The sequence below is a fragment of the Tripterygium wilfordii genome, chromosome 6, assembly GCF_013401445.1.
Source record: "Tripterygium wilfordii isolate XIE 37 chromosome 6, ASM1340144v1, whole genome shotgun sequence".
Classification (NCBI taxonomy): domain Eukaryota; kingdom Viridiplantae; phylum Streptophyta; class Magnoliopsida; order Celastrales; family Celastraceae; genus Tripterygium; species Tripterygium wilfordii.
Genome location: NC_052237.1, coordinates 10001 through 37550, shown reverse-complemented (window position 1 = coordinate 37550; position 27550 = coordinate 10001). Strand labels below are relative to the sequence as shown.

Below are 27550 nucleotides of genomic sequence, written 5' to 3'. Positions count from 1 at the left end.
ATTGGAGAGAAAAGGAAGCGCCTTTTGTTTCAGATTTTCGAACTTGGTTATGTTACTATGTAGGTGAGGCGCACAGTTAGAATACGCGATAACACTTTCCATTGGCTCATATTATATGATTGTACGAATCATGGAATCAGGGAATTTTTATTTTTTTTTGTGTCTGGAATCAGGGAAATTAGTTAAATGAAATCTTGTTACACCATCGATTCAATTTCATGGAGTGCCATAAATTTAAATTCAAACATTACTTTATTTAGCATTAATTATATATCTTCCATAATAAATAGAGTTAATCACCAATAAATTCATCATACAATATTTACAAAGCAATAAGGACTTCATTAAATATCATCCCGTAAGTCCTTAAACTAACTATTAATATTTCATTAAGTACAAATTTATTTAAAATTAAAATTAAAATATAATTTTACCCTAAACAATAAACTCTGAACCCTAAACCTTTACATGGATACGACTTACTTTCTTCCATTTTATTCTGTGCTTAATTTTTTATTTAAATAAATTTTAAAATATTTTGTCTCTCAAAATACATGTCGATTTAAAAAAATATATATTCATAATTGGCGCCGTCTGTGGGAAATCGTTCATTAATATAAGTCATGTCTCGAGAAGCGGAAGTATCACGACAGGAGAAACTGCCTCATCCAGAAGAGGAGAGGGCTCGGCATAATCATGATGAAATAGAAGAGCAAATTCCAAATGAATTGGAATTGGAAGAAGCCCTCCTTATGGCAGAAGAAGATTTGCAAAAGAGACAAGAGCATGCTCAAGCTCTAAGGGAAAGACTCCAAACGATGAGGAGAAAGGGGAAGCGTTTGGCTAGTGAAATCCAGAGTATTGTTCGAGGCGATAGGGATGCAGATCCAAAGCGTGTTCATGAGCAAGACAGTGGGAGCACTGGGAGGTCTCATCGGAGGAGGGGACCAGTTACGGAAAGGAGAAGGCATACTCCATCTCCAAGATGAAAGAACCTCATCCAGAAGCAGTTTTTCCGACAGACGGCGCCAATTGTCGATGCTAAATTTGCACCGAAGTAAAAAATATGTATAAAGTAGAAAGATTCAAGAAAATGACAACACAGAATTTACGTGGTTCGGCAGCATCTAACATCCTCTACTTCGGCTATTGGCTTAGACTTTTCTTAGTATGTTTCTTTGAATAAAGCCTCTCTGGCTAAGACTTATTTATCTTTTTCTTGGAATAAAGTCTCTTTAGCTTTGTTTTTGTATAGCCCTTTTTCCGCAGGTATTTATTCAGAAAGTACCTTATTCATTGCATAAAAGGGAAAAGATTACAATCTTTAGATGGACCAACTTGCTAGAACTACCATCGCCCTGTCTAAAATAGATTTAACACAGGCTGAGAGGTCCAAAAGAGACATCCGGAGCCTTTGTGGGTCTTGAGCCATAGCCGCTACCCAGGCCATGTCACATATCTGGGTGAGTGAGTGTTGAACAGTGTGCAGAGCGCCTAGGAGTTCCTTGTTGCAATTGTCAGCCGTCTGGAACTCCCTCTTCAGATACTGTAATTGTTCCTTAAGATCCTCAGCTTGGTCTTCCGCATTCCTAGTTAGGAATGATTCGAGAACCTCCAGTCCTTCGTCTTCCTTGTCATCTTCAATTTCAATCACATGTTTTGGTGGATTGTTTACTGGTTGCTCAAGGATGACCATGTCCTTATCCTCTTGATATTCCAACTTAGCTTTTTTCTAGAGGGAGGCGCCTGTTGGATGTTTAAGATTGATCAAATCGTCATCCTCCTCGTTCTCCATCGTAGACCTTTTCTTTGGTGGGACACTGTCAGTACGTGAAGAAGAACTCATTGTTATAACAATTGTTGTTTCTTTCTTTTTCTCCGTCTATCTGTACGCTTCTCATGTCCATTTATAGGTGGAAGTGATAAGACGGTTGAACTGTGATGAATAACAGCAGAGACATATGGAGTAACTGTTGAGACTGTTGAATGACATTTTTGAAGTAACTTCTGGCCCTCTTTCCAACCGCAAGTAACCTCTGGCCTCTTTTTCAACCGCAAGTAACTTCTGGCCTCTTTTCCAACCGCTTCTTAGTGAAAACCACTTGATTGATTTTGTGACTAAGACTCTCAGCTTGTCTTGGAATCAAGAATTAATATTCTTAGTGAATTGAAGCCTGAGTAAGAATCAGATTACACGGCTGAATCTTAAAATTTTCATAAATTTAGTTAAAGAAATAGCAAGAAGCAGCTGAATGCAAAATTAGATGAAGAGGAAATTTATTCTTTTATTGATGGTACGTTGCCAAAGGCCTTAAATCAGACATAATCGGCATTACACATAAAATCTCCTTAGGTTGGAGATATTGCAAGTTCTGTGGGCACTTCTGCCATCTTACCTAACTAGCTTGTAGGCTCCTTGGCCGACTCGTGCCATGACATGGAAAGGTCCTTCCCAGTTCGGACCCAACTTTCCATCAGTTGGATCCTTAGTCTAAGATAAGACTTTTCGTAAAATGAAGTCCCCAATTTCAAAGCTTCTTGCCCTAACATTTTGATTATAGGATCGGGACAACACTTGTTGGTAAGCAGCTAGACGCATCATAGCCTGATCTCTTCTTTCCTGCAGCAAATCCAGGTTCCTCACCATTGCCACATCATTGTTACCTTCCTCAAACATCTGCGTTCGGAGAGTTGGAAGCCCTATTTCTAAGGGAATGACTGCCTCCGCTCCATAAGCAAGCACAAATGGGGATTCTCCCGTAGACCTGCGAGGAGTGGTTCAGTATGCCCATAATACTGACGGGAGTTCTTCTACCCACCTTCCTTTGGAAGACTCCAATCTTTTCTTAATTCCGTCTAAGATGATCTTGTTGGACGCCTCTGTCTGACCATTGCATTGTAGGTAGGCGGGGTGGAATACAGATTCTTTATCTTATATCCGCCACAATATTCTTTAAACTTGGCACTTGAAAACTGAGTTCCGTTATCACTGATCAAGGCGTAAGGGATTCCAAACCTTGTTATGATATTTTCCCAAACGAACTTCCTTGTTTCTAAATCTCGGATTGCTGCCAGAGGCTTTGCCTCGATCCATTTAGTGAAATAGTCAGTGGCGGTAATTAAGAATCTTCTATTGCCAGTAGCTCACGGAAGCGGTCCAACAATATCCAATCCCCGTTGGGCAGAAGGCCACGGACTTGTAAGAGGACAAAGGTCTCGAGCCGGTTGGTGAGGGATTGGTGCGAATTTCTGACACTTTTCACACTTTTTTACGTACTGTAAAGCATCCTTCTACATGTACGGCCACCAGAAGCCTTGGGTGATTGCTCGAAATGCAAGCGTCCTTCTCGCTGCATGTGCTCCACAAGAGCATTCATGAATCTCAAACAACAAGTCCTCTACTCTTCCTGGGTCAACACATAATAAGTATGGACCTGAGAAAGACTTTTTATAGAGCTTCTGATTAGGAGATAACCAGAAGCGCACTGCTTTGACTGCCAATTTTCTGGCTTCTTTCTTATCTTATGGAAGAATGCCATCCTTTAAGTAAGCAACGATGGGATCCATCCAACTTGGTGCCTGCTCTTCTGCGCATCGTATCTCTTCTGGCAACTCATCTATGCTTGGTCGTTCAAGCACTTGCACTTGGATAACCCTTTTCCCTTGGAATTTGTATTACTTTATAGTCATGAAGTCGGTCGAGCAACTGCTTAGTTTTTTCCATGTAAGTTGCCATGGTTACTGTCCTGGCATTATAGAGTCCAGTGAGTTGGTTGACTACCAATTGAGAGTTTGAATAAATCACCAACTCCTTTGCCCCAAGTCTTAGATCATTCTGTACTCCTTGAAACAGGGCTTCATACTCTGCTTCATTATTTGTTGGTGGGAACCCTAATCGTATAGCCATCTCCAACACTTCTCCTTTCGGTGCTATGAGCACAATTCCAGCTCCGGATCCTTGTCTTGTTGAAAAACCATCAATCTGCAACTCCCAAAGATGCGAAGGAGTTACCTGTACCTTCCATATCTGGTTGGCTTCTACAGATCGTTGCTCCATGGCGAACTCGGCGACAAAATCAGCTAAAACTTGAGCTTTAATGGCAGTCCTTGGGATGAACTGCAAATCATACTGAGCCAATTCGATTGACCATTTGGCAACCCTTCCAGACATGTCCGCTTTTCCTAACAAGGTCTTCAATGGATATTCTGTCACCACTTCCACTGGGTATGCCTGGAAATAATGGTTCAATTTCCTAGAAGCCATTACCAATGCCAAGAGAAGCTTTTCCAAGGGCGAGTACCTTGTTTCAACATCTAGCATTATCTTGCTTACATAGTAGATTGGGTACTGAACCTTCCTTTTTTCTTTCAGGATTACGGCACTGACGGCATGATCTGACACTGCCATGTATAGTTGAAGCGTGTCTCCTTCCTTGGGGGTTGCTAACAGTTGGGGCTTCTGCAAGTAACTCTTAAACCCAAGAAAAGCTGCCTTGCATTCATCATCCCATTGGAAAGCTCTCCCTGACTTAAGCAGTCGAAAGAAAGGCCTGAATCTGTCTGAGAATCTACTGATGAACCTGTTAAGTGCCGCCGCCATTCCAGTTAATTTTTGTGTCTCCTTCACCTTGGTGGGTCGCTCCAAGCATTGAATGGCCTTGATCTGTGTTGGGTCAGCCTCGATTCCCCTTTGTGTAACAAGATGGCTTAGGAATTTGCTCATGCTAACTCCAAAAGCGCATTTGCTAGCATTGAGTTTTAGGTTATTTCTCTTTAAGACATCAAATACCTCATGAAGGTGCATCAAATGGTCTTGCTGAAATTTGCTTTTGACCACCATGTCATCTATGTAAACTTCCATAGTCTTGCCAATCAGAGGTCTAAAGAGTTTCGTCACCATCCTCTGAAATGTGGCACCTGCATTCTTTAAGCCGAAAGGCATTACTTGGTAACATACTATTCCTTTTGGGGTGATGAACGAAGTCTTCTCCTGATCAGACGAATGCATTGGTATTTGATGGTACCCTCGGTATGCATCAAGGAAGCTCATCCTTGCCATTCTTGATGTCATATCCACCAATTGATCGATTTTAGGAAGCGGGAACAAATCCTTCGGACATGCTTTGTTTAAATCAGTGAAATCAACACAGACCCTCCATTTTCCATCCTTCTTTCGGACCACCACTGTGTTCGAGAGCCATTCGGGATATTGTACTTCCTTGATGGCATTAGCTTCCAGCAAGTTTTTTACCTCCTTAACCACGACCTTCGTATGTTGAACAGCTGACCTTCTCCCCTTCTGTATTATAGGTTTAAGACCTGGTTTGACATTCAACCTATGGATTGCCAATTGCGGATCCACCCCTGGCATCTCATAGGGAGTCCATGCAAACACGCCCACATTTCTCTTTAACATCCCAATTAAGGATTCCTTCTCTGGTATGGGCAAGCTAGTCCCAACTAGAAAGTATCTGTCAGTACTTTCTGGTGTAACTTGAACCTTTTCGAGTTCGTCCATCGACTTGGTTGCTGGCTCCTTTCCAACTTCCTCTAGGACTGGAGCCTCTTCTTCCATCATCATTATTCTTCCTGCTTGCTTTGCTTTTGCCATAAAACACTCTTTTGAGGTAGCTTGGTCTCCTTTTATTTCCACCACTTTGTCCCCGAAGGGGAATTTGAGCATCTGATGATAAGATGAGGGAACAACCTCCATTAAGTGAAGCCAAGTCCTGCCCATGATTGCATTATATGTCGAGGGTAGATCTATAACAAGGAAATCCACCTCTACGGTTCTTGGACCTGCCGTGACTGGCATTCTTATCCTTCCAAGCGGCCAAACTGGGGTTGCATTAAGTCCCACCAGATGTGTTGGAACAGGAATCAAATCTGCATGAGTTTTCCCTAACTTCTGCAAAAGTGAATAATACGTGATCTCTGTGGAACTTCCTTGGTCTACCATCATTCGCTTCACTGTTGCAGGGAGATCACAAAAGCATCATTATGCGGAAAGATCACTCCTGTTGCATCTTCCTTGATGAAAGTGATTGCAATTGCCTCCCTTGGTCTCTTTGTTCCCAAATGGGGATTAAAATCCATTTGCATTACCTCTTGTTAGTGTCGGACCCTCCTATACTCCGTTCGCCTTATCTCATCACCAAGTTGTGCATTCGATATCATTGCATCAATAAAATTAACCACATAGTGTGAAGGTTCTCCCCGCTCCTTGGACTGAGGTTCTGCCTTCTTTTCAGCAACGGTTTTCTCTTTGTTAATAAATTCCTTAAGATGCCCCTGTTGAACCAATTATTCCGAATGCCGTTTGAACTCTCTACTGTCTTCTGTCCTGTGGCCTTTGTCTTTATGATAGGAACACCATTTTGACTGGTTTCGAGTGGACGGATCCCCTGACATCTTATTTGACCGTCGAAAATACGGATTGTCCGCGATCTAAGGCAGAATTAGGAAAATTGGGTCCTTAAATATTGTTTTTACAGCCTCGTAAGAAGTAGGCTTTGGATCATTCTTCGAATCTTTTTCTTTCCCGTTCTTCTTTTCAAATTTCTTATTTTCTTTTTTTGTCCCTTCTTGAGAAGCAAACTGTCGATCCCCTTGTTTGTCTTCTTCCAGTTTGACGTATTGCTTAATCCTGTCCTAGAGCGCGGCCATACTTTTAGGTGGAGTCATTGTCAAACTCTCTCGCAATTTATAATCACGAGGGAGCCCGAGGCGAAAAGTAGCCACTGCGGTCCTTTCATCACAATCTTCTATATCCGCATAGGTATCTGAATACCTGGCAGCGTAAGCCCTGAGTGATTCTTTTCTCCTCAGATGTAAAGCAAACAGGATATCCAATGTTGTTGGATCTCGACTATTTGCTATGAATCTTGCTATGAAGATCCGGGTCAATTCCCTCCAAGACGAAACCGAATCTCTGGAAGTTGATGGAACCATTTCATGGTTGTTGTCCCGAGGCTTGACGGAAACATTTTGCACATGAGTCCGTCTCGACCTGTCCAAAGAGCCATCTTATGAGTGTAGGCTGAAATATGTGCTACAGGATTTTTTTTCCATCATAGACTACAAACGTCGGAGGTGAAAACTTGTTTAGTGGATCTTTCAATCGCAGAGCCCGTACAAAGGGTGTGGAAGTCATCTTTCTGAGGCTTTGCTCGGCCTTCTTCTGAGCACTCCATAAGACTTCCCCAGTATCATTCTTCATTCGAATTCTTGGGGAAAGGCTTCGGTGCCTTATCCTCCTAGACGACTGCGGGGATTTGTTCCTTGCACCCCTTGGAGATGGAGTATGCCTTATCTTTCTTCATTCGAACCACGTAAATTCTGTGTTGTCATTCTCTTGAATCGTTCTTCTTTATACACATGTTTTACTTCGGTGCAAATTTAGCATCGACAATTGGCTCTATCTGTCGGAAAAAACTGCTTCTGGATAAGGTTCTTTCGTCTTGGAGATGGAGTATGCCTTCTTCTTTCCGTAACTGGTCCCCTCCTCCGATGAGACCTCCCAGTGCTCCCACTGTCTTGCTCACGAACACACTTTGGATCTGCATCCCTGTTGCCTCGAACAACACTCTGGATTTCACTAGCCAAACGCTTCCCCTTTCTCCGCATCGTTTGGAGTCTTTCCCTTAGAGCTTGAGCATGCTCTTGTCTCTTTTGCAAATCTTCTTTTTCCCTAAGGAGGGCTTCTTCCAATTCCAATTCATTTGGAATTTTCTCTTCTATTCCATCATGATTATGCCAAGCCCTCTCCTCTTCTGGATGAGGCAGTTCCTCCTGTCGTGATACTTCCGCTTCTTGAGACATGGCTTATATTAATGAACGATTTTCCACAGACGACGTCAATTGTCGATGCTAAATTTGCTCCGAGGTATAGAATATATATAAAGTAGAAAGATTCAAGAGAATGACAACACAGAATTTACGTGATTAGGCAACTTGCCTAAGTCCACGGAGTCTGATCTTTTATTAGAGTTGTGTGTCGATGATCCCTTACAAATGTGAAATGAAATGTATTTATAGGCTTGGGATTTGTCAGTTGATGCGGTTAACTGCCTCTGGTAACCTCTCTTGTAACTGCTCTTGGTAACCGTTGGTAACTGAACTGTCGGATAAAACTGCTTCTGGATAAGGTTCTTTCGTCTGGGAGAACCGTACATACGGAGTGTATTTATTTACTCCACAATGGGTTGGGAAACGTATTTTGTTAATGTGACAAAGCCAACAAAATATATTGGTACATTGGTATAAATTTACTGGCTTTATTTTTGGTGTAATAGATGTGAGGCCCAACATTGATTTTTGTGTACTTGTGAGTGTGGTAGATGATGTAGACCCCAAATGAAGCCAACACGTGGGCCCCAAATGAAGCCAACATATGGACAAATATGAGTCAGTGCCTACATGTTGTTGTCAACAAAATGGGACCATCAAAATGGCATTGTTGTGCCAATATTTTGATCGATGCCCCAACAAAATGACATTGTTGTGATTGCTCTTACCTATTAGTTATAGTTGAGACTTCCTAAGATACTTTTGATTACTGGATCAACCACCTAATTCTCTAACAATTCAAAATTTGGAATTCCAATAATAATTAAAAAAAACCATTAGCACATTCATGTTAAAACTTATTCTATATAACTGGTTTTATCATGGTTTATTTATTCATTATTTTCTAAGGATAAGTACCGAAACAAATCCTTTTACTTTCTTTATCGGTATCCGGTAGCTTATATATTTTCATTAAAACCAATTGATGCAACGAAAAAATATGATGTGACTTTTATTCTAAGAAAATATAAAAAATAAGTGATATTATGACATGGCATTTTTACGAAAAGGTATTAATAATCCAAAAACATAGTATTCAACATAAAGATTTCATTCTCTCCATCTCTCTAAAAAACCTCACAATTCTCATCTCATTTTCAAAATCCTTCTCCCATAGGTTTGATATGCTCTTTCTCAATCTAGATATGGTTCATTTTTTTAATGTTTTTGTGTTAAATAAGGACTTTGTAGGGTTTTTCTCCCATAACTTTTATTTGCATATGATAATCAAGGGAGAAATAACAAAGGAGGACGATTAAGGCAACAACTTATTTTCATATTTTTGGTCATAGTATACGATTTTGAATAGGGTTTGTGTGTCAAAGATTCTTTTAAGGCTTTGTGTCTTTGTTGTGGGTTATGTGTTACAGTGCTATACATAGCTCTTTATTTCAATGGTGTATACTATTTCTGTCATTTGTAACAACAATTTTACTTGATAGTTTCTTTCACATCTCCTGCAATTTTTAATCCTCACATTTGCTTAATGAAGTTCTGAATAATTTATTGATTTTTTGGGAAGTCGGATTAACGATATTGTTTCCTTTTGCATATTGGGGTTAGAGCAGTGGTTTAAAGATGAATAGAAATACACATTGGCTATCCTTCCACTGTAACTAAAAGGTTTGTACACTTCTTTGAAGGTTCAGCACATTTTCCACCTGAGTATTCTTCCATTAAGTGTTGGAGGCATAAATGATTTGGGAGTCTTTAAAATTGTGATATGGAAGTCTCTGAAGAGTAAATACTGCTATGCATAGGTTACTTTTTAAAATGGAGTCGAAACATTCATTGTGGGATATCATTGAGAAATAAGAATTGGAATAAGAATGATTTGTTTACCGATTAATATCTTTTCTTCTACTCAATCTGTTGTTTCGTCTTACATAATCCACCTACGTTACTTTTACCCAAATTGTTCTACAATTGACAACCCCGCAGCAAAGGGCGGGTTACACACTCGTATGGTATATATGGTACATAGAAACCCTAGAGTCTTGCCCCTAAAGTCTTTCCTTAACTTGCTCCTAAAGTATTGCCTTGACATATACATAGTCATACATATATGGTAACATCCCCTCAAACTTAAGGTGGATTGACGGAAGCCAAATAAATTTTGAAAATAAGTGTATGGAAACATCCAGGTGGGTGGACTTTACTGAAAATATCAACTGTTTGAGCAGCGAAACAGAATTGATAAACTGTAATCGGAGTGTGTCGCGAGCGAGACGATGACATACATATATGGTAACAACATTATGGGTCAAAAACAAAAAGTACCAAATTTATTTTGAAAAACCCTAGAAACCCAAACTTATTTTGCTGGTCTCTCTCTTCTATGCAAGTCTTCCCCCAATATTTCTTTTATTTTGAAATTCCAACAAGCCATGGTTCTTCTGGAACTCTTGCAGCAGATTTTCCATGTGTTATTTTCATTTCATATGATCTATCCAAGTGTTCTTTTCATTTCGCCAGCTTCATTTTTGGACCTTGTAGGAGGAGCAAGAGGGCGGAGTGGGTTGAGCGGCTCCGAGTGCTCGGGTCTGGATTCGAGGTGAATGGCGGACGGTGGCTGTGGTGGCCAAAAATTCGATTGGACCCACTAACCTCTGAAATATGGGCCCAAGCCCACATGATAAAGCAATTCAATAAAAGTCTACGACCCTCAGCCCATTGATAAATCTTCTCAATAAGGGTCACAACCGGACTCGATCCGACCCACCAAACTGTTTGGAGCTGGTAGAAACTGAGTAAGTAGTAATTTGGTAAATAAACGTTTCCTCCCTCTGATCTGGAAAAGGATTTGCTGGAATTATTTCAACAATTCCATCTCATCTCTACCATTAAATATATTAAGTTTAATATTGTCAAATCAATATATTATTGTATTGAACGGTGGAGATAGGGTAAAATTGTTAGGAATAATTGATTAACAATGTAAATAGAATATCAAGAACACAAAACAAACTGAAGGAATGACTTGCCTTTATTGAAACATTGATCTGGCTTTAATAGCCTTACAACATACCTTAACTGTAAAACGAAAAAAACAGCTCATGATAGCATGATCTAAGCTACATGATACACGTAACAAGGACTAAGTCAAAGATTAAATCAACAACCCTATAAACTAGAGTTTTATTCTAACAGAAAGACAACTAACTTGAGATTCTAACTGACACCCTAATTCCAAGCCATTGACTCCTTCAATCCCTCCCTTAAACTAACTGCTGTGAGACAATTAGTTTATATCTGTGACATCACATACTCCCAGCTTCTCTCTGAGCTTCTGAAATGCATCCAGCTTTACAGGCTTGGTCATCAAGTCTGCTACCTGGTCTTGTGTTCCACAGTGAACTAGTTCAACTTCACCATCTCTAGTGAGATCTCTCATGAAGTGGAAACGCACATCAATGTTCTTGCTCCTCCCATGCATGACTGGATTTTTGGAAAGTTTAATTGTCGAATTATTATCACACATTACGGTAGTGCTTCCTTCCTGTGAATGGCCTAACTTCTTCAAAACCCTTCTCATCCAAACTGCTTGACAAGCACAGGCTGTAGCTGCCACAAACTCTGCTTCTATAGTTGAAAGGGTAACTATGGGCTGTTTCTTTGATAACCATGAGACTGCACCAGAACTCAACAGGAATACATAACCAGATGTACTCTTTCTGTCCTCCACATCACCAGCATAGTCACTATCCGTGAATGCTAGCAGCTCTTCTTCCCCTCCCTTCTTATAAAAAATCCCATAGTTAATGGTGCCCTTCAAGTACCTTAATATTCTCTTGGCAGCTTGCATGTGAAGTTCAGTTGGTTTTGCCATGTACCTGCTTATAAGACTAACACAGAACATCATATCTGGACGTGTTGTAGTGAGATACATTAGGCTTCCCACTATTTGCTTATAATAGGTCTCATCCACTGTGATTCCATCATCATCCCTACACACTTTAAACCCTGGCACAATCAGACTACTCACTGGATTACTCTCTTGCATCCCAAAACGTTTCAAAACCTCCATGGCATATTTTCTTTGACAGACAAAAATACCATCAGGTTTCTGCAATACTTCAATGCCAAGAAAGAACCTCATTCTCCCCAAATCCGTCATGTCAAACACTCTCATCATTGAGCTTTTAAAGTTAGACATCATAACCTCATCATCACCAGTGAAAATTAAATCATCCACATAAATACTCACAATCAAAACTTTACCTTCACTGCTCCATTTGATGAACAAAGTCTGTTCATTAGGACATCTTTGGAACCCTTCATTGATGAAATGTGCTTCAATACGACTAAACCAAGCTCGTGGAGCTTGGTTTAAGCCATATAAAGCCTTATGCAACTTGTAAACCTTGTGTTCACTGCCCTTCTTCTCATATCCTCTTGGCTGCTCCACATAGACATCCTCATTCAGTTCACCATGGAGAAATGCAGACTTTACATCAAGCTGAAATATCTTCCAACTTCTCTGTGCTGCAAGGGCTATTATTATTCTTACCGTATCCATTCTTGCTACTGGCGCAAACACTTCAGTATAGTCCACTCCATGTTGTTGAGAGTAGCCTTTAGCCACCAGACGTGTTTTATACTTGTCCACTTCACCGAATTCATTAAATTTTGTTTTAAAAATCCATTTGACTCCAATCTTTTTGGCATCAGATGGCAAATCAGTGAGTTTCCAGGTTTGATTCTTCTCGATTGAGTTGATTTCAGAATCCATTGCCATCCTCCATCTTGAACTCTTCACTGCTTCTTCAAAGCTCACAGGATCTGTAGAAATAGCTAAAGCCATGTTGACCTCATTTTCCTCTTCTGACAACCCTTCTCCACTAACATAGTCCTCCATCCAGATAGGAGTTCGCCTGTTCCTGCCTCCACCTGCATTGACTGCTTCTACATTCACAGAACCAGGAGATGCATTCACTGCCATTGGGACTTCATCATCAATTGCTTCCTCAACTTCACCACTGCTTTCACTAACTGTTTCATCACCCACTTCTGCATCAGTTTCATCACCCCATTCTAGATCCATCAACAAATGCTCTTCATAGCTTTCATCCCAATTCCACTGTTTATCTTCCTCGAACACCACATCCCTACTGATTACGACCCTTTTAGAGATAGGATCATATAACCTGTAGGCTTTTGACTCATCACTGACTCCTAATAGTACACAACAAAAACTTTTATTTTCCAGCTTTGTCCTCCTTGCATCTGGCACATGAACATGTGCCATACACCCAAAAACTCTAAAATGCTCCACGGTAGGTTTCACACCACTCCAAGCTTCTTCTGGAGTAACATTTTTGACGGCCAACGTAGGACTCCTATTCAGCACATACATGGTCCAATTCACTGCCTCAGGCCAGAAGGTTTTTGGAATCTTCTTCTCTGAAAGCATAGAACGAACCATGTTCATCACAGTTCTATTTTTTCTCTCAGCCACTCCATTTTGTTGTGGAGTGTATGCCGTGGTCAGCTGTCTCTTGATGCCATTACTCTTGCAAAACTCCTTGAACTCTTCTGAATTGAATTCTCCTCCTCTATCAGTGCGTAAGCACTTGATATACATGCCAGTCTCTTTCTCAACCAGATTTTTAAAGCATTTAAAGGAATTGAAAGCTTCTGACTTATCTACTAGAAAGTAAACCCATGCCTTTCTACTGAAATCATCAATAAAGCATAAGGAATACCTCTTCTTGCTATTTGATGTGGGAGTTACAGGGCCACAGATATCTGCATGAATGAGTTGTAACTTCTCTGTAGCCCTCCATGCACTCTTCTTGGGGATGGTATCTCGATGTTGCTTGCCAATTAAGCAATCGGTGCAAACTACTATGTTTGTAGGGAGATGAGGCAGACCACGTACCATGTTCCGAGTTTGCAAGGTTTTTCAGACCTTTGTAGCTCAAATGGCCATATCTGCAGTGCCATAAATGGGAGAGGTCTTGTGAACTTGTGTGGAAACAAGCAGTTTTCTTTTGTTGCACATTGGCCAACAAAATAAACATTCTATTGGCTGTCATTTTGGTTTGAATGATCAAACCCTTGTCTGGGTGATAGATCTTGCACATTCCTACATTGATTAGGATTGCAAGTCCCTTTTCCTGTAGTTGTCCCACACTGAGGAGATTATTCTTCAATTCTGGAATGTAGAAAACCTCTGTAATGACATGGTGAAAACCATTCAAGTGTAGTCTGACATTTCCTCTACCACGTACTGTCATTCTGGTGTTGTTTCCAAGCCTCACTTGTTGTGTGAAACTTTCATCCAGCTCACTGAACATGCTCCTATCTCCACACATGTGATTGGAGCACCCCGAGTCCAGAAACCATGCATCCTCTCGCTTGGCTTCATGCATCTCCAAGTAAGACATTAACAGCATCTCTTCATGCTCATCTAATGCTGCGTAGTTTGCCTCTTTGTCCCAGGTTGGACATTCATACTGAAAATGGCCGAGTTTGTGGCACTTATAGCACTCAACTGTGGCTCTATTGAAGGATTGACGCCCTCTTCCTCTACCTCTCCCTCTATAATTACTTCTGCCACGTCCTTGTCCTCCATTTCTTTCATCAACAGTCACCTTTAGAGCTTGTTCCTCTCCATTGCTCCTATGGAATTTTTGCTCATGCACAATGAGTGAACTTTGTAGTTCATCAATGGTGAGTGCATCAACATCCTTAGATTCCTCGATCGAGCAAACTATATAGTTAAATTTGTCGGTCAAGGATCTAAGAATCTTTTCCACAATAGTAACATCTCTCATTTGTTCTCCGTACACCCTCATTTTGTTAGCAATTGACATAACTCGAGCAAAATAATCAGTTATGCTCTCACCTACCTTCATCTCCAGAGTTTCAAAATCTCTCCTCAGTGCTTGAAGAATCGAGCGCTTCACCCTAGCATTACCCTCGTATTTCTTCTTCATCGAGTCCCAAATCTTCTTCGAGGTGTCCTTTTCCAATATAGTCTCCAGAATGGTTCTGTCAATTGCTTGGAAAAGGTAATTCTTCACCTTTAGATCCTTCAGCTTCAGCTCCTCAAGTCTCTTCTGCTTCACCATTACTCTTGCAAAACTCCTTGAACTCCTCTGAATTGAATTCTCCTCCTCTATCAGTGCGTAAGCACTTGATATACATGCCAGTCTCTTTCTCAACCAGATTTTTAAAGCATTTAAAGGAATTGAAAGCTTCTGACTTATCTACTAGAAAGTAAACCCATGCCTATCTCCAATACTCTTTGTTTCTCAAGAAATTTTCCATAAGCATGCTCCAATGGTCATAGTGACCATCAAAGCGTGATATTACAGGTTGGATGAAATTTCCTTCGCTTGTCATCTCTCTCTCACTGTGTTTGTAAGTCACTCAAAGCTGCGGCTTTTTTTCGTCTCAGGCCCAGTGGGGGCTTCGATACCAGTTTGTTAGGAATAATTGATCAACAATGTAAATAGAATATCAAGAACACAAAACAAACTGAAGGAATGACTTGCCTTTATTGAAACATTGATCTGGCTTTAATAGCTTTACAACATACCTTAACTGGAAAACGAAAAAAACAGCTCATGATAGCATGATCTAAGCTACATGATACACGTAACAAGGACTAAGTCAAAGATTAAATCAACAACCCTATAAACTAGAGTTTTCTTGTAACAGAAAGACAACTAACTTGTGACTCTAACTGACACCCTAATTCCAAGCCATTGACTCCTTCAAAAATTGCTGAAATAATTCCAGCCCCTATCCCGACGACTCTGATCTCCATCTGATCTTCACCCTTCTCGTCTACAAAACCAGGTGAGAGAAGCATCACAGAAAACGACACAAACATGGACAATTTGAGGATTCATATCTAATGATCGAGTGACTGAGATAGAAGTTGAATTCCAAACGGTACTACCGTCATAATGAGATTATCGTTGGCGTGACCGTCGGCAGAGGACTATGCGAGCAGCGCAGCCGCCGTAGGGGAGCGGGTTACCGAGATGCCGAGTCTTTCTTCCTCACGAAGCCATTTCCGAAATCCAAAATGTGGAGGCGACAACCAACGACCAGATCCACGCCAAGAAGGAGGAACTACGTTTGCTCGTTGGCAACCGCTACCGCGATCTCATCGAGTCCGCAGACTCCATTGTCTCAATGAAATCCTCTTGCGAGTCCATCACCGCCAACTTATCCTCAATTCACCACAACATATTCTCACTGTGTGCCTCTCCCGTCTCCGACACCCCCGAATTCGCGTCCCCGAACCCTGCTCGCGTGAAGATCTACGGGATCGCGGTCTCGGGGTCCTTGCATATGCTGATGCATTGGCTGCGGTGTCAGTTATTGACGATTTTGAACCTATACAGGTACTGATCTTGTTTTGGATACTAGAAAATCGTGGGTAATGCAGAAGCTGGGTACTTTTGTTCATGATGCTAGTGGGTCTGTTGTGGTATCGGTGTTTTGTGAAGTTTTGAGGATTATTCAGGTCAGTGTAGGACAGGTAGGAGAGTTGTTTTTGCAAGTTTTGAACGATATGCCTCCGTTTTATAAAGTTACACTGGGTTCACCTCCTGCTTCTCAGTTGTTTGGCAAAATACCTAACCCGGTTGAGGAGTTGAGGAGGTGAGGTTGTGGAAGTTATTCAGGGATAAGTTGGAGTATGTAATGGTAATGCTCGATAAAGAGTGCATTGCCAAGGATTGTTTGACTTGGCTGAGGGATTGTCGGGTAGAGTTAGTGAATGAGATTAATGGAAGGTATTTGATTGATGCCATTGATAATGCCCAAGAATTAGCATGTGCGGAGAAGTTGATATGTGATACCATGGATAGCAAGGACGTGTTGGATGGGAGTTTAGAGTGGCTCAAGAGCGTTTTTGGGTCCGAGATTGAATTGCCTTGGAGTAGGATTAGAGAACTCATTTTGGAAGATGACTCAGATCTTTGGGATGAGATATTCGAGGATGCTTTCTCTCAGAGGATGAAAAAGATTATCAACTTGGGATTTGAGGATTTGGCTGAGTGGTGAATGTGACAGAATCAGTTTGTTCAATCGTGGAGACACCTGGGGAACAAATTGACTGCCAGGCTTATCTGAATAGACCTTCTACAGGTGGTGGGGTTTGGTTTATAGATCCCAATGCTAAGAATTATTATGGGGTTTCAACCCTTAAATCGCAGCTCGAAGAGAATAATTTCAGGAATTGTCTTAATGCCTATTTTGGTCCTGAAGTTAGTCGAATCAGAGATGCAGTAGACAGCTGTTGTCAGACTGTTCTTGGTGATCTACTGAGTTTCTTAGACTCCCCGAAAGCAGCTCAGAGGTTGAAGGACTTGGCACCATATCTACAAGATAAGTGCTTGATAGTTATTGTGCTGCTATGGAAAGGTGCAGTAAGGAAGGTCAAAACTCGTCCCCAGCTATAGTTGTCGAAAGATCCCTTTTCATTGGGAGACTCTTGTTTTCATTCCAAAACCACTCTAAACACATTCCGGTGTCACTTGGTTCTCCAAGGTTTTGGGCAAAAGAAATTAAACCTGCCGCTTTTGATAAGTTACCACCCCTATCGAGGTCGACTAGAGCTACTGATTCTCCCACGGTTGATAGTCCTGGAATGCACACGCCCACTGTCTCTAAAAGACAAACATCATCTGCTACTGCTGCTCTGCTTGGAGCAAATTAAAGTGCGAGCCCTACACTTGAAGAACTGAGTAGAATCATGGGAGATCTTTGCATCAGAGCTCATAACTTGTGGATATCATGGTTATCTGATGAGCTCTCGGTTATTGGCAGGATAATGGATTGTCAGCAACAACTCCCACTCCCTTGAGCGTAAGTGGCAATTTGTGGATTAATTTGTTTTTATTTTCGTTGAATAGGTTTTTACCTCATGTATTGTTTCATCAAGCCTTGCAAATCGACATTGTTTAGTGAAATAAGTTGTTTTTGTGGACATGCATTTCCCTTCAGCACTTTTTGGTCCTTTCTTATTCTTCTTTCATTTGGGGTTGAAGTGAAAATAGTGTCGGCTGTTAAAAAAAAGAGTGGAAATAGTTTAAGAATACCGATGAGAATTGACGATAAAAAGAGAACATGACAAATAGTTTCTAAATATTCACAAGAATACTTTTCATGATGAACGATGAAATTAAACCTGAAAGAGGTTTTCTTCTCAGTTTCTGTGAAAACCTTAGTATGTAAATTTAGTTGGACAGGAGAGAAATGGATGAATTAATTAAAATAGAGGGGAAAAAAATACTAAAAAGTTGGACTTTTAAATATCATGGATCTATAATTCAATATGAAGAAAGGATCGAGGAGGATATGGGAAACATGATTGAAGTTGGTTGTATGAAGTGCATCTACGGTCTTCTGCGACTTAAGAATTCCATTAAAGCTGAAAGGAATACTTCTATCTATCAGTTTCTCATAAGGATTTTCAGCTAATTACTCGTAAAATGACAATATAACAACAATATTCCTAATTTCATGTATAGTCCGAGCTAGCGTATTTTAATTACAAATACTTCTTTCTATCAGTCTGCCATAAGGATTTTCAGTTAGGATCACTACAAAATAAATACGTAACAACTCTAGATTATAAATATCATAACTATTCCATGTATGATATATAGCAAAATCAAGAGAGATGAGACGAAGAGAGATGAGAGAGAATAACAATAATCTATGTACGCATCAAAACTCTTTTTATCACTAATTAATGAGGCTAAATAACAATAATCCAAACATATTCTCATATATGTTAATCTGTAGCCTTCAACACTCTGAAGTTGAACGTGCAGCCAAGCTACTCCCGGCCTGGCCGGGGATGGTGGTGGTGGAGCTCCTTCCACGGCTACGAGCGATGGCATGGTGAGAATGGGATTTAATCCGGTCTGGGTTGATCTCCTGCTCATGAAATAATAAAACATATATTTATCCATGATATAAGACTAAAGCAAGCAAACCGAAATAATTTTGAAGTATATAATATAATATAATATACCAACTGTTTGTTAGATAATTATTATATTTGTCATGAAAAGACAAAAAACCCATATATAGATTGAAGATGCTCTCCTTCAAATGATATTTGACTAATCGAACCATTAATGCCATCCAACGTTGGAACAACATATAAATCTGTAGATGGCATAGAAATCAGTGACAAAAGTCAAAAGTCCATGGTAAACATTAATTGCCAAAATATTTCATAATAAATTAAGCAATTCAATTTCCAACAGTACCTAGTAGTGCTTCTGAATTTAATTACTGAGGAGGCTAGGATAGGCCATTAGGCCTCTTACCATGTGCTTGAGGGCCACGTCCGGTGAGCTCTTTGACGTCATCCCAGCGAAACCGAAACCTGAAGCGGAGGGGCTACCGTTTACAGAGCCAGCAGCAGCTCGTGAGTACATTTTTCCTTGATCAGCAAAAGCACCGCCTGAACCCGACAATTTCCTAGCATTCATCACCTTCTCTACCATCCTACTCCCCATAAACTGAGTCCCATTTCCAGCCGTCTGGCTACTCTCTGGCTTAGATTCCACTACTGCTACTACTCTTCGACCCCTTGTCACACTTGGTGAGCACGATTGTCTTCTATTTTTAGGTTTCGAAATGGGGGGTTCTACTTCTGGCTTTTGATTATTCAACAATGCAACTAGTGCAGAGTTTGGTGGTCTGCCTCGTGTAGCAGAAGTAGAACGATCCGTCCTTAGATTAGAAGGTGTCTCAGTAGAAAACCCAGGCGGCACTACCGTTGGTGCTGGAATGGTTGATCTCACTAGTGGTGACACGCCTCTGCTTTTAGGCTTTGTCTTGGAAAGGTTTGAGGTTATGAAATCTGTCGTCTGTTGTTGATGTTGAATCGTTTTCTGTTGAAAAATTGGGGATTTTCTTGTTTCAGTGGAGGATATACTCCTCGTTCCGTGGTTTGGAGTTTTGAATCTTAAAGGTAAGTTGTTGAGTTTTGTGGTTGGAGTTCTTGGTCTTACACCAATACTGCTCGCATTGGCTGCCTCCGACGGGTTGCCTGAAAACTGCATGTTGTTTATAATCCGAATTAGCAGTGGAAAACAAGAATTAATTAATTAATCATGCTCATGGATACCCTTGATAGAGTTGGCGGCGGTTGGATGATTGGGAGTTGACGTTGAACAGCAAGTTGAGGGGCATTGGTTTCCATTTCTAGAGATGGAAACAAAGGAGTTGCTGGTGGAGTTTTCAACCTAAAAACATAACCAAAATGATATAGAATTTATTTAGTTAGGTAGCCTCTACCCTTTTAAACTAAATAGTACCGTTGAGGAAATTTTGCAGGGGTGATTTCATTTACCAATCATAATCATTTTTGTCATTTTCAGGGAAAAATTCGTATCCTTTTTTTCCAGACGCAATTCTGTAGAGTTGTGCATAATGTCCTGGAAGATAGACAGACAGAAACAGATCAAGGCAGGTAATTAGTGCTGTATATGTAATATTATTGGATGCAATTCTGTAGAGGTGCAAAATCTGATATGCATGCTTGATATCATTCAGAAAAAGGTGATCTTAATTTATCATATCGCATGTAGCTTAAACGGTATATGGATCAATTAAATCACCAGAACAGACCATACAAGTTAATTACTCAATTGGCAAAAGAGAGAGTGGGTGCGTACCAGCACCACTGGGGTTGAATTCATCGGAAACAGGTTGAAGGAGGGTTGCAATCCCATCTTTTTCGCGCTTACGTAGCTCCTTGAATAGGAGAAGATCATCGTCTCTCTCTTTGCGAATTTCTTCTTTGATTCTCCTTCCACCACCACCATTGATGTTGTTCGTCATCTCCTCTCCTTGGCATGTACAATTATAGGTTTATACGATAGCAGTTGTCTATATTTTATATGTATTCGAGTAAATGTAGTGCTCCATGGCCGGCAATTCTCTCAGGATGTGTAGTATAATGAGGCAAAAGCAAACAAGAGAGAAAGATGAAGATTCTTCGAAACCTGGATTTGGCATTTGGCAAAACTCCGATTACTTAAAAATATTAAATGGTGATTTAGGGGACGAATCATGGCTCTCCGGCTACTGCCTACTGCTACTCGTCAAAGGCATTGTAATTTTCAACAAAATCAAATCCGGCTGGTTTGGTGGCGACTGGCTAGGGAGATGTTATTAGGCCAGGCTATAAAGCCATTGGAAAACGAAGGCCCAGTAATGAAGTTGTTTGCTTTGACGAATGGGCTTGAACCCAGATAACCCAGCCCAATCCAATCGACTCTAAACCTAAGTAAAACCGTGGAAACTGGAAAGAATTCCCTCCGTAGTTCCACCTCCAGACCAAGAAGAGAAGACGATGCAGCGTGGTTTGAGGGGATTCCGTTTTGCTCGCCGGCTCTGCTACTATTCCTCAAATTCCTACTCCTCTTTCATTGCACGACGTCGTACTTTCATAGCCTCAACTTTGCCAACACGCTCACACGAGTTGTTCTACACCGCAACTCCTGCAGACAAACGCCCTCTCCACCGGCATCATCCTCATCATAGTTCTTGCATTGCTAATGATAAAAACACTGACTGTGGGAAGGATGAGGTAATCGACATTGATGCATCCCCGGAAATTGCAGTCCCCAGATTAGCTCCGCATCAAGCGGATGAGCATTTGTCAATAGAGGTTGCTCTGGATTCGGTAGTGAAAATATTCACCGTCTCCAGTAGCCCAAACTACTTCCTTCCCTGGCAGAACAAGTCCCAGCGGGAGTCCATGGGTTCTGGTAGTCTCCCTATTCGTCCTTCACCTCTATGTCATATTCTTGTCTTACTGTGGAATGAATTTGTTATGTTTTGATGTATTTAGCTTCAGAAACATGCTAAGGTTGATCTATTCCAAAGTCCTAGACCTACAAATGCCATATCGTTGATAAAAGGCCAAGAAATTGTGTATAAAATTAAAGGATGCCGAGTTGAATTTTTTCAACTTCTTTAATTAAGCAAAGCAATGCTTGTCCTGTAATGCCAGCATTTGATGCAGTTGTTCGCACTCAAATTTACGATGATAATAAATGTAGGATTTGTTATCCCTGGAAGAAGGATTCTGACAAATGCTCATGTTGTTGCTGATCATACTTTTGTACTTGTAAGAAAGCATGGCTCTCCCACTAAGTATAAAGCAGAAGTTCAAGCAGTTGGTCATGAATGTGATCTGGCTATTTTGGTGGTTGAAAGTGAAGAATTCTGGGAGGGTATGAGTTTTCTAGAGTTTGGAGACATCCCGTTCCTGCAAGAGGCCGTAGCTGTTGTTGGGTACCCGCAAGGTAACATATCAAATAATTTATTTTTCATTGTGTTTTTAAGGTATGATAATGTTTAACCTAAATTTATCTCATAAGACCTTTCGTTATCTGTGTCAACTACCATCAATATCTTGTTGCTTGGTTGCAGGTGGGGACAATATTTCCGTTACTAAAGGTGTGGTCTCCAGAGTTGAACCCACACAGTATGTGCATGGTGCAACCCAGCTAATGGCAATACAGATTGATGCAGCAATAAACCCAGGAAATAGTGGTGGCCCAGCTATCATGGGCAATAAAGTTGCTGGTGTAGCCTTTCAAAACCTGTCAGGTGCTGAGAACATTGGGTGAGTCATGAATTTGGTTTTGTTTTAGCCATTGTCTTTCTGATATTGAATGATAAGACATCATCATACTAACCCCTTCGAAAAATTAAAGCAATGTCTTTCAGTATATGATTTCGTCTTGGATGTTATTCTATAGAATCGTAACTCCACCATGTCGTTTTGCTGTGAATTCTCAAATATGATGTGTCATTTCCTATGTTCAAAGAGGATTTATTTTTTCGATGACTCTTATGTGTGCAATAAATTTTCTTATGTTAATCGTTTTCCTTGTGTTGAAATTTGCAGTTACATAATTCCTGTTCCAATTATAAAGCATTTTATTTCTGGCGTGGAAGAAAATGGAAAATATGTTGAATTCTGCTCTATGGGTCTGTCATGCCAGCCGACTGAAAACGTTCAACTTCGAAACCATTTTAAAATGCGCCGTGATATGACTGGGGTTCTTGTGAGCAAAATTAATCCTCTCTCTGACGCACACAGGATCCTGAAGAAAGATGATATAATCATTGCATTTGATGGTGTGCCCATAGCAAATGATGGAACAAGTACTGGCCTTCTACCTTTTGCTTGTTAGCTCTAAATGAATGTGCAATGCCGAGTATTTGTTTTCACGGGAGAGTTTGGCTTCTTCTTCTGCAATTGCTAATTATAATAGCTATATTTTTATTGTTTTGTTTTCTTGTGTTCTTAATTTGGAGCGTGACTTGTACAACATGCAGTTCCTTTCCGGAGCCGAGAGCGAATAACATTTGATCATTTGGTGTCTATGAAGAAACCAAATGAAACAGCTTTAGTCAGAGTGTTGAGGGATGGTGTAGAATATGAATTCAAAACCATTCTCAAACCTGTAAGTTGTGATTATATTTTCATTTCACTTTCAATATTTGACAAATTCTCTGTTCCACGTATTCATTTTTGAAATTGCTAATGTTTTATGGAATTTACCTGCATTTCATTTCTTATGTGAATTAAAACAGATTTCCTGAACAAAATAAAAAATAAGAGAATAGTGGAATGAAGGATTACATATTGAGTGGAAACTAACTAATAAGCATAAAATCTACATTACTAAATTAGTTTTTTTCCTATTCAAAAGAAAAAAAGAAACTTACATCAATTGAACCTTTTCCGTACAGTTGATTTACTTGATTTATACTTTATGACTATGTGAACTTTGACTTGAGGATAGTTTAATTAATTTATTACCTAGAACTACAAAGAAATAATTAATATCATTTGGAAAAGATTGGATGTTTTCTGGCGAGTGACTGCATGAACAAAAAAATTGAGTTCTTGATGAATGTATTCTCCATGACTACATTGAATGAGTTAATCAATTTTCTTTTTCTAATCTCAAATTCGGTTGATTTTTCAGTTGCAACCACTAGTTCCTGTTCATCAATTTGATAAACTTCCTAGCTATTACATTTTTGCTGGTCTGGTATTTGTCCCTCTTACTCAGCCATACCTTCACGAGTATGGAGAAGACTGGTACAACACTTCACCTCGTCGATTGTGTGAACGTGCACTCAGGGAGTTGCCTAAAAAGGCTGGAGAACAACTTGTTATCCTTTCTCAGGTTTGCATTCTCCTTTGATAGCTTCATGTCATAAATCCATAATGACCTCCTAACTTTCTGCTGTAACAAAAGTTTTGTCCTGACATCATTTTTGAAAACTTATATAGTCTCAGGTTGAGAAATGAAAAAAGAAGAAAGAAATGTAGAATTTTGTGATGAAACTTCACTAGTTGTGGATTGATGGGATTGGTCTTTTCTCTTCAGAATGAGCTCTGTTTTAGAGCAGATGTTGTTAAAGATTCATGGTCTTCCCCCTGCTTGTAAATATATGTTTTTCTCTTCGTTGATAAGCAATGAATTCATTGAGAAGGACACAATACAACTTTTACATGCATGATGCATACAAAAGCAACATGTAAATGAAAGGATGAATTGTACGATTAACCTCCTTTCTGCATTAAAATGCTAATTAATGTGATTCGTGAGTTTTCCATGCTAATTTGAATGTCTTATAAAACCTGAAATTCAAAGATCAATAATGCAAATATGTCTAATTCGAGGAATATATATACTTGTCTTGTTCAGCTGCTGATGGATGACATCAATGCAGGGTATGAACGTCTTGCAGAATTACAGGTTCCACCATCTATCCCATGTATTTCCCTCAACGGACTCAGTGTGATTTGATTGTTGATGTTTGATGCTATTTTTCAACTACATCTCATCATTTAAGTCAAAATCTTTGTGTCAAATAGTTTTTGTCGGTTTCATTGACCTAGAAACTAGAAAGTCCTCTAGTGGAAGGTAACCGGTCATTCTTCTGTCCCACATCGCATGGGTAGGAAGTTATGAAGTGCTTTATATGGGTTAGCCCACCCTTAACTAGTATGACGCGTTTTAAAGTCATGCGGATGGGAGGCATAAAATGGGTAATATTGTGCTAGTGGGTTGGACTGCATTAGCCGAGACCCGGGTGGGATGTATATGGGATCACACGAGGACTTGTGTCTTTGAGAAGGGAGGTGATGACCTAGAAGGTCCTCTAGTGGAGGATGACTGGTCATTCCTCCATCCCATATTGTCTGGGTAGGAAGCTATGAAGTGGTTTATATTATGGGCTAGCTCACCCGTAATGATTCATTTTAAAGTCATGCGAGGTGAGAGGCCCAAAGTGAACAATATTGTACTAATGGGTTGGGACTGCGTCATACTCGAATCCATAAGGGAAATCCGTTTGAATCTACTATGGGTATTCACTTTTGCCAGTCATTTCTATCTAGAGCTTTATAGTTAGCATGAAATTTCTATAGGTGGCTTGATTCCGTGCTTTAAAGTGATGTTGCTGGGGGGACTGTTTTCTTGTCAATTTCCAAGGATATGTTTTTCGTATCATTTTGGATTTGTGAATACTGAAATATTTTCTCTACAATTATTGGTAGGTGAAGAAAGTGAATGAAGTGGAAATTGAAAATTTGAAGCATCTATGCCAGCTCGTTGAAGGGTGTAATGCGGACAACTTACGGTTTGATTTGGATGATGATAGGGTAATTATATTGAACTACCCATCTGCGAAAATTGCCACTTCAAGAATATTAGAACGTCATAGAATATCTTCTGCAATGTCCAGTGACCTTACTGGTGAACAGAACAAGTCCGGAAATGTAAGATGACCGGAATGAGCTGAACCTTAGCAGAATATATCGTGAAAAATGTAATGCCGCACCTGATTGGCCTTCTTCAGAATGTTTCTTCTCGAAAGGGATGCCCAGTTTTCTAAAAGAATACCTACCAAAAAGGCAAAAACTGAATGCCAGCTATGTACTCAACGTCCATCAAATTTTTTATGTTGGAGTTCATTGATCCCACCATTTTTCATGTCATTGCAAGTATTTGATTTCAGACTTTGACTTGAATCAACCTGTAGTTCCAACTTCATTGTGCCAATCAATTCCGTTATAGTTCATTTAAAAGCTAGAAAGCTATTAATCAAACCTGTGAGAATGCATTCATATAAATTATAAAAGCTAGTTTTCTTTATTTATGGCAACTTTAGTTGTTCATTGAAGGTACAATAGGCAATATTGATAATGCTATTCACTTAGACCGCAACCCTTTTGACCCAGATTTTGCTCATCGTCACATAAAAAGGCTAGTTAGCTAATCATAAGCATGCCAACAAAGCTAAAATGAAGACAATAAAATCTGATAAGTCATTTGCATTGTCTTGGATGGTTTGAACTGATCGTTTGGCCATTAGAGGTTTATGGTTTAGGGGAATGGGATTTAATCCGGTCCGGGTTTATCTTCTGTTCATGAAATAATAGTACATATATTTATCTATAATATAAGACTAAACCCTAAACCCCTAAACCCTAAACCGTAAGACCAAATTGTTGATATATTTACCAAAGCCCTTGCTAAAGCTAAGTCTGAAGCTTTTCAAAGTGCTCTTGGAGTAGTAAGTTTGCACTAAAGGGGAGTGTCAACATTAGTGCAACTTACTTTATTGTGTTTTCACTTTTAGGAGTTGCTGAATAAGTCTTAGGCTTACTGAGTCTAAGTATATTATTTGTTATGTTTGAACTAGTCTTCAGGAGAAGATTTCTCTTCTAGATTTGTAGGCACAAAATTCTCAACACACTCTTATTTGTTGAGATAGTTTAGAAACTGTTTTCTATAAATTAGATTGTACTAACTGGTTACATACACCAGTTCTTCTTCTTAAGTAATAAAAGCCTGAGATTGTTCTCATAAATCTTCCTTATCTTTGTCTATTATTTGTTACAGAACTTTGGGTCTTGCTTTTACAAAAAATCCGATCCTTTCAACACTGAAATCTGGAGTCCTCGCTCAAAGAGCAACCTCCGATTGCAAGATTTGTGCTTCGAGTTGACAACACTACTCCATCTTCACTCATAACTTGTCGTTATCACCATATATACTCAAACCATAAACCTCAGACAAAGCCCACATGAATTATCACTTCGGTTGTTTAAGATCACAGAAATTGGGTGAGAGCCTACAATGTGATCCTTATACTCAAACTTACTTTGACCCCACAGGATTGTAATACACTCAACGAGTTCGCAGTTGGGAGAGAGAGTCAATTATCTGATTTAGAACCCCAAACCTCCCCGAAGATGGAAGGCAAAAAATCCTCCAGCTTAGTCTCCTGCAAACAAATGACACTGGCCTTCCACTTCACAAGAGTATTACTTTCAACCTTAGCCGCTTAGTCTTTTGGATCTGGACCTGAGTTCACAACAATATCTCACCCTTTGATTCAAGGCTTCCATCATCCACTATCGACTCCTCTTCCTTTGTCAAAATTATACAATGCATATTTCTTTCTCATTAAAAGTCCTTATGGAATTGAACTCCTACCCTTATGACAGGGTGGTGAGGAGCTTGACCACTTGAACTAGTGGTGTTCCTCAAGCAATACTATTGATGAGACTGATGAACAAATATATTAGCGTAAGGAATACTTGCTTCTAATGTTCTTTCATCCATTTCTTCGTTGATGAGTACTATTTCTTTCATTTTGGGTTATTGCGTGT

At 39.9% G+C, this 27550-nt stretch overlaps 2 protein-coding genes and 1 pseudogene across 5 annotated transcripts; 2 read left to right on the top strand and 1 right to left on the bottom strand.

The window, feature by feature from the left end:
- Positions 1 to 15534: 15534 nt before the first annotated feature.
- On the top strand, positions 15535 to 17802 carry LOC119999343 (annotated as a pseudogene).
- Positions 17803 to 19020: 1218 nt separating this feature from the next.
- On the bottom strand, positions 19021 to 20676 carry LOC120000026. The gene is made up of 4 exons (XM_038847899.1): positions 20511 to 20676; positions 20186 to 20270; positions 19961 to 20078; positions 19021 to 19916 (listed from the first exon to the last, which is right to left on the bottom strand). Exons 1-4 carry the CDS (start codon positions 20674 to 20676, stop codon positions 19113 to 19115), a joined length of 1173 nt encoding a protein of 390 aa, XP_038703827.1. The 3' UTR covers positions 19021 to 19112.
- Positions 20677 to 21159: 483 nt separating this feature from the next.
- On the top strand, positions 21160 to 25960 carry LOC119999492 (protease Do-like 10, mitochondrial). Of its 4 annotated transcripts, none has more exons than XM_038847090.1 (8): positions 21160 to 21608; positions 21903 to 22148; positions 22276 to 22471; positions 22757 to 23016; positions 23191 to 23318; positions 23847 to 24050; positions 24601 to 24645; positions 25430 to 25960. In XM_038847090.1, the coding sequence occupies exons 1-8, from the start codon at positions 21191 to 21193 to the stop codon at positions 25658 to 25660; spliced, it is 1728 nt and encodes a 575-aa protein (XP_038703018.1). In that variant the 5' UTR covers positions 21160 to 21190; the 3' UTR covers positions 25661 to 25960. The 4 variants fall into 4 exon arrangements, with proteins under 4 accessions (XP_038703018.1, XP_038703017.1, XP_038703019.1 ...); XM_038847089.1 differs by having other exon boundaries at positions 24576 to 24626; XM_038847091.1 differs by having other exon boundaries at positions 24576 to 24645.
- The last annotated feature ends 1590 nt before the right edge of the window (positions 25961 to 27550 follow it).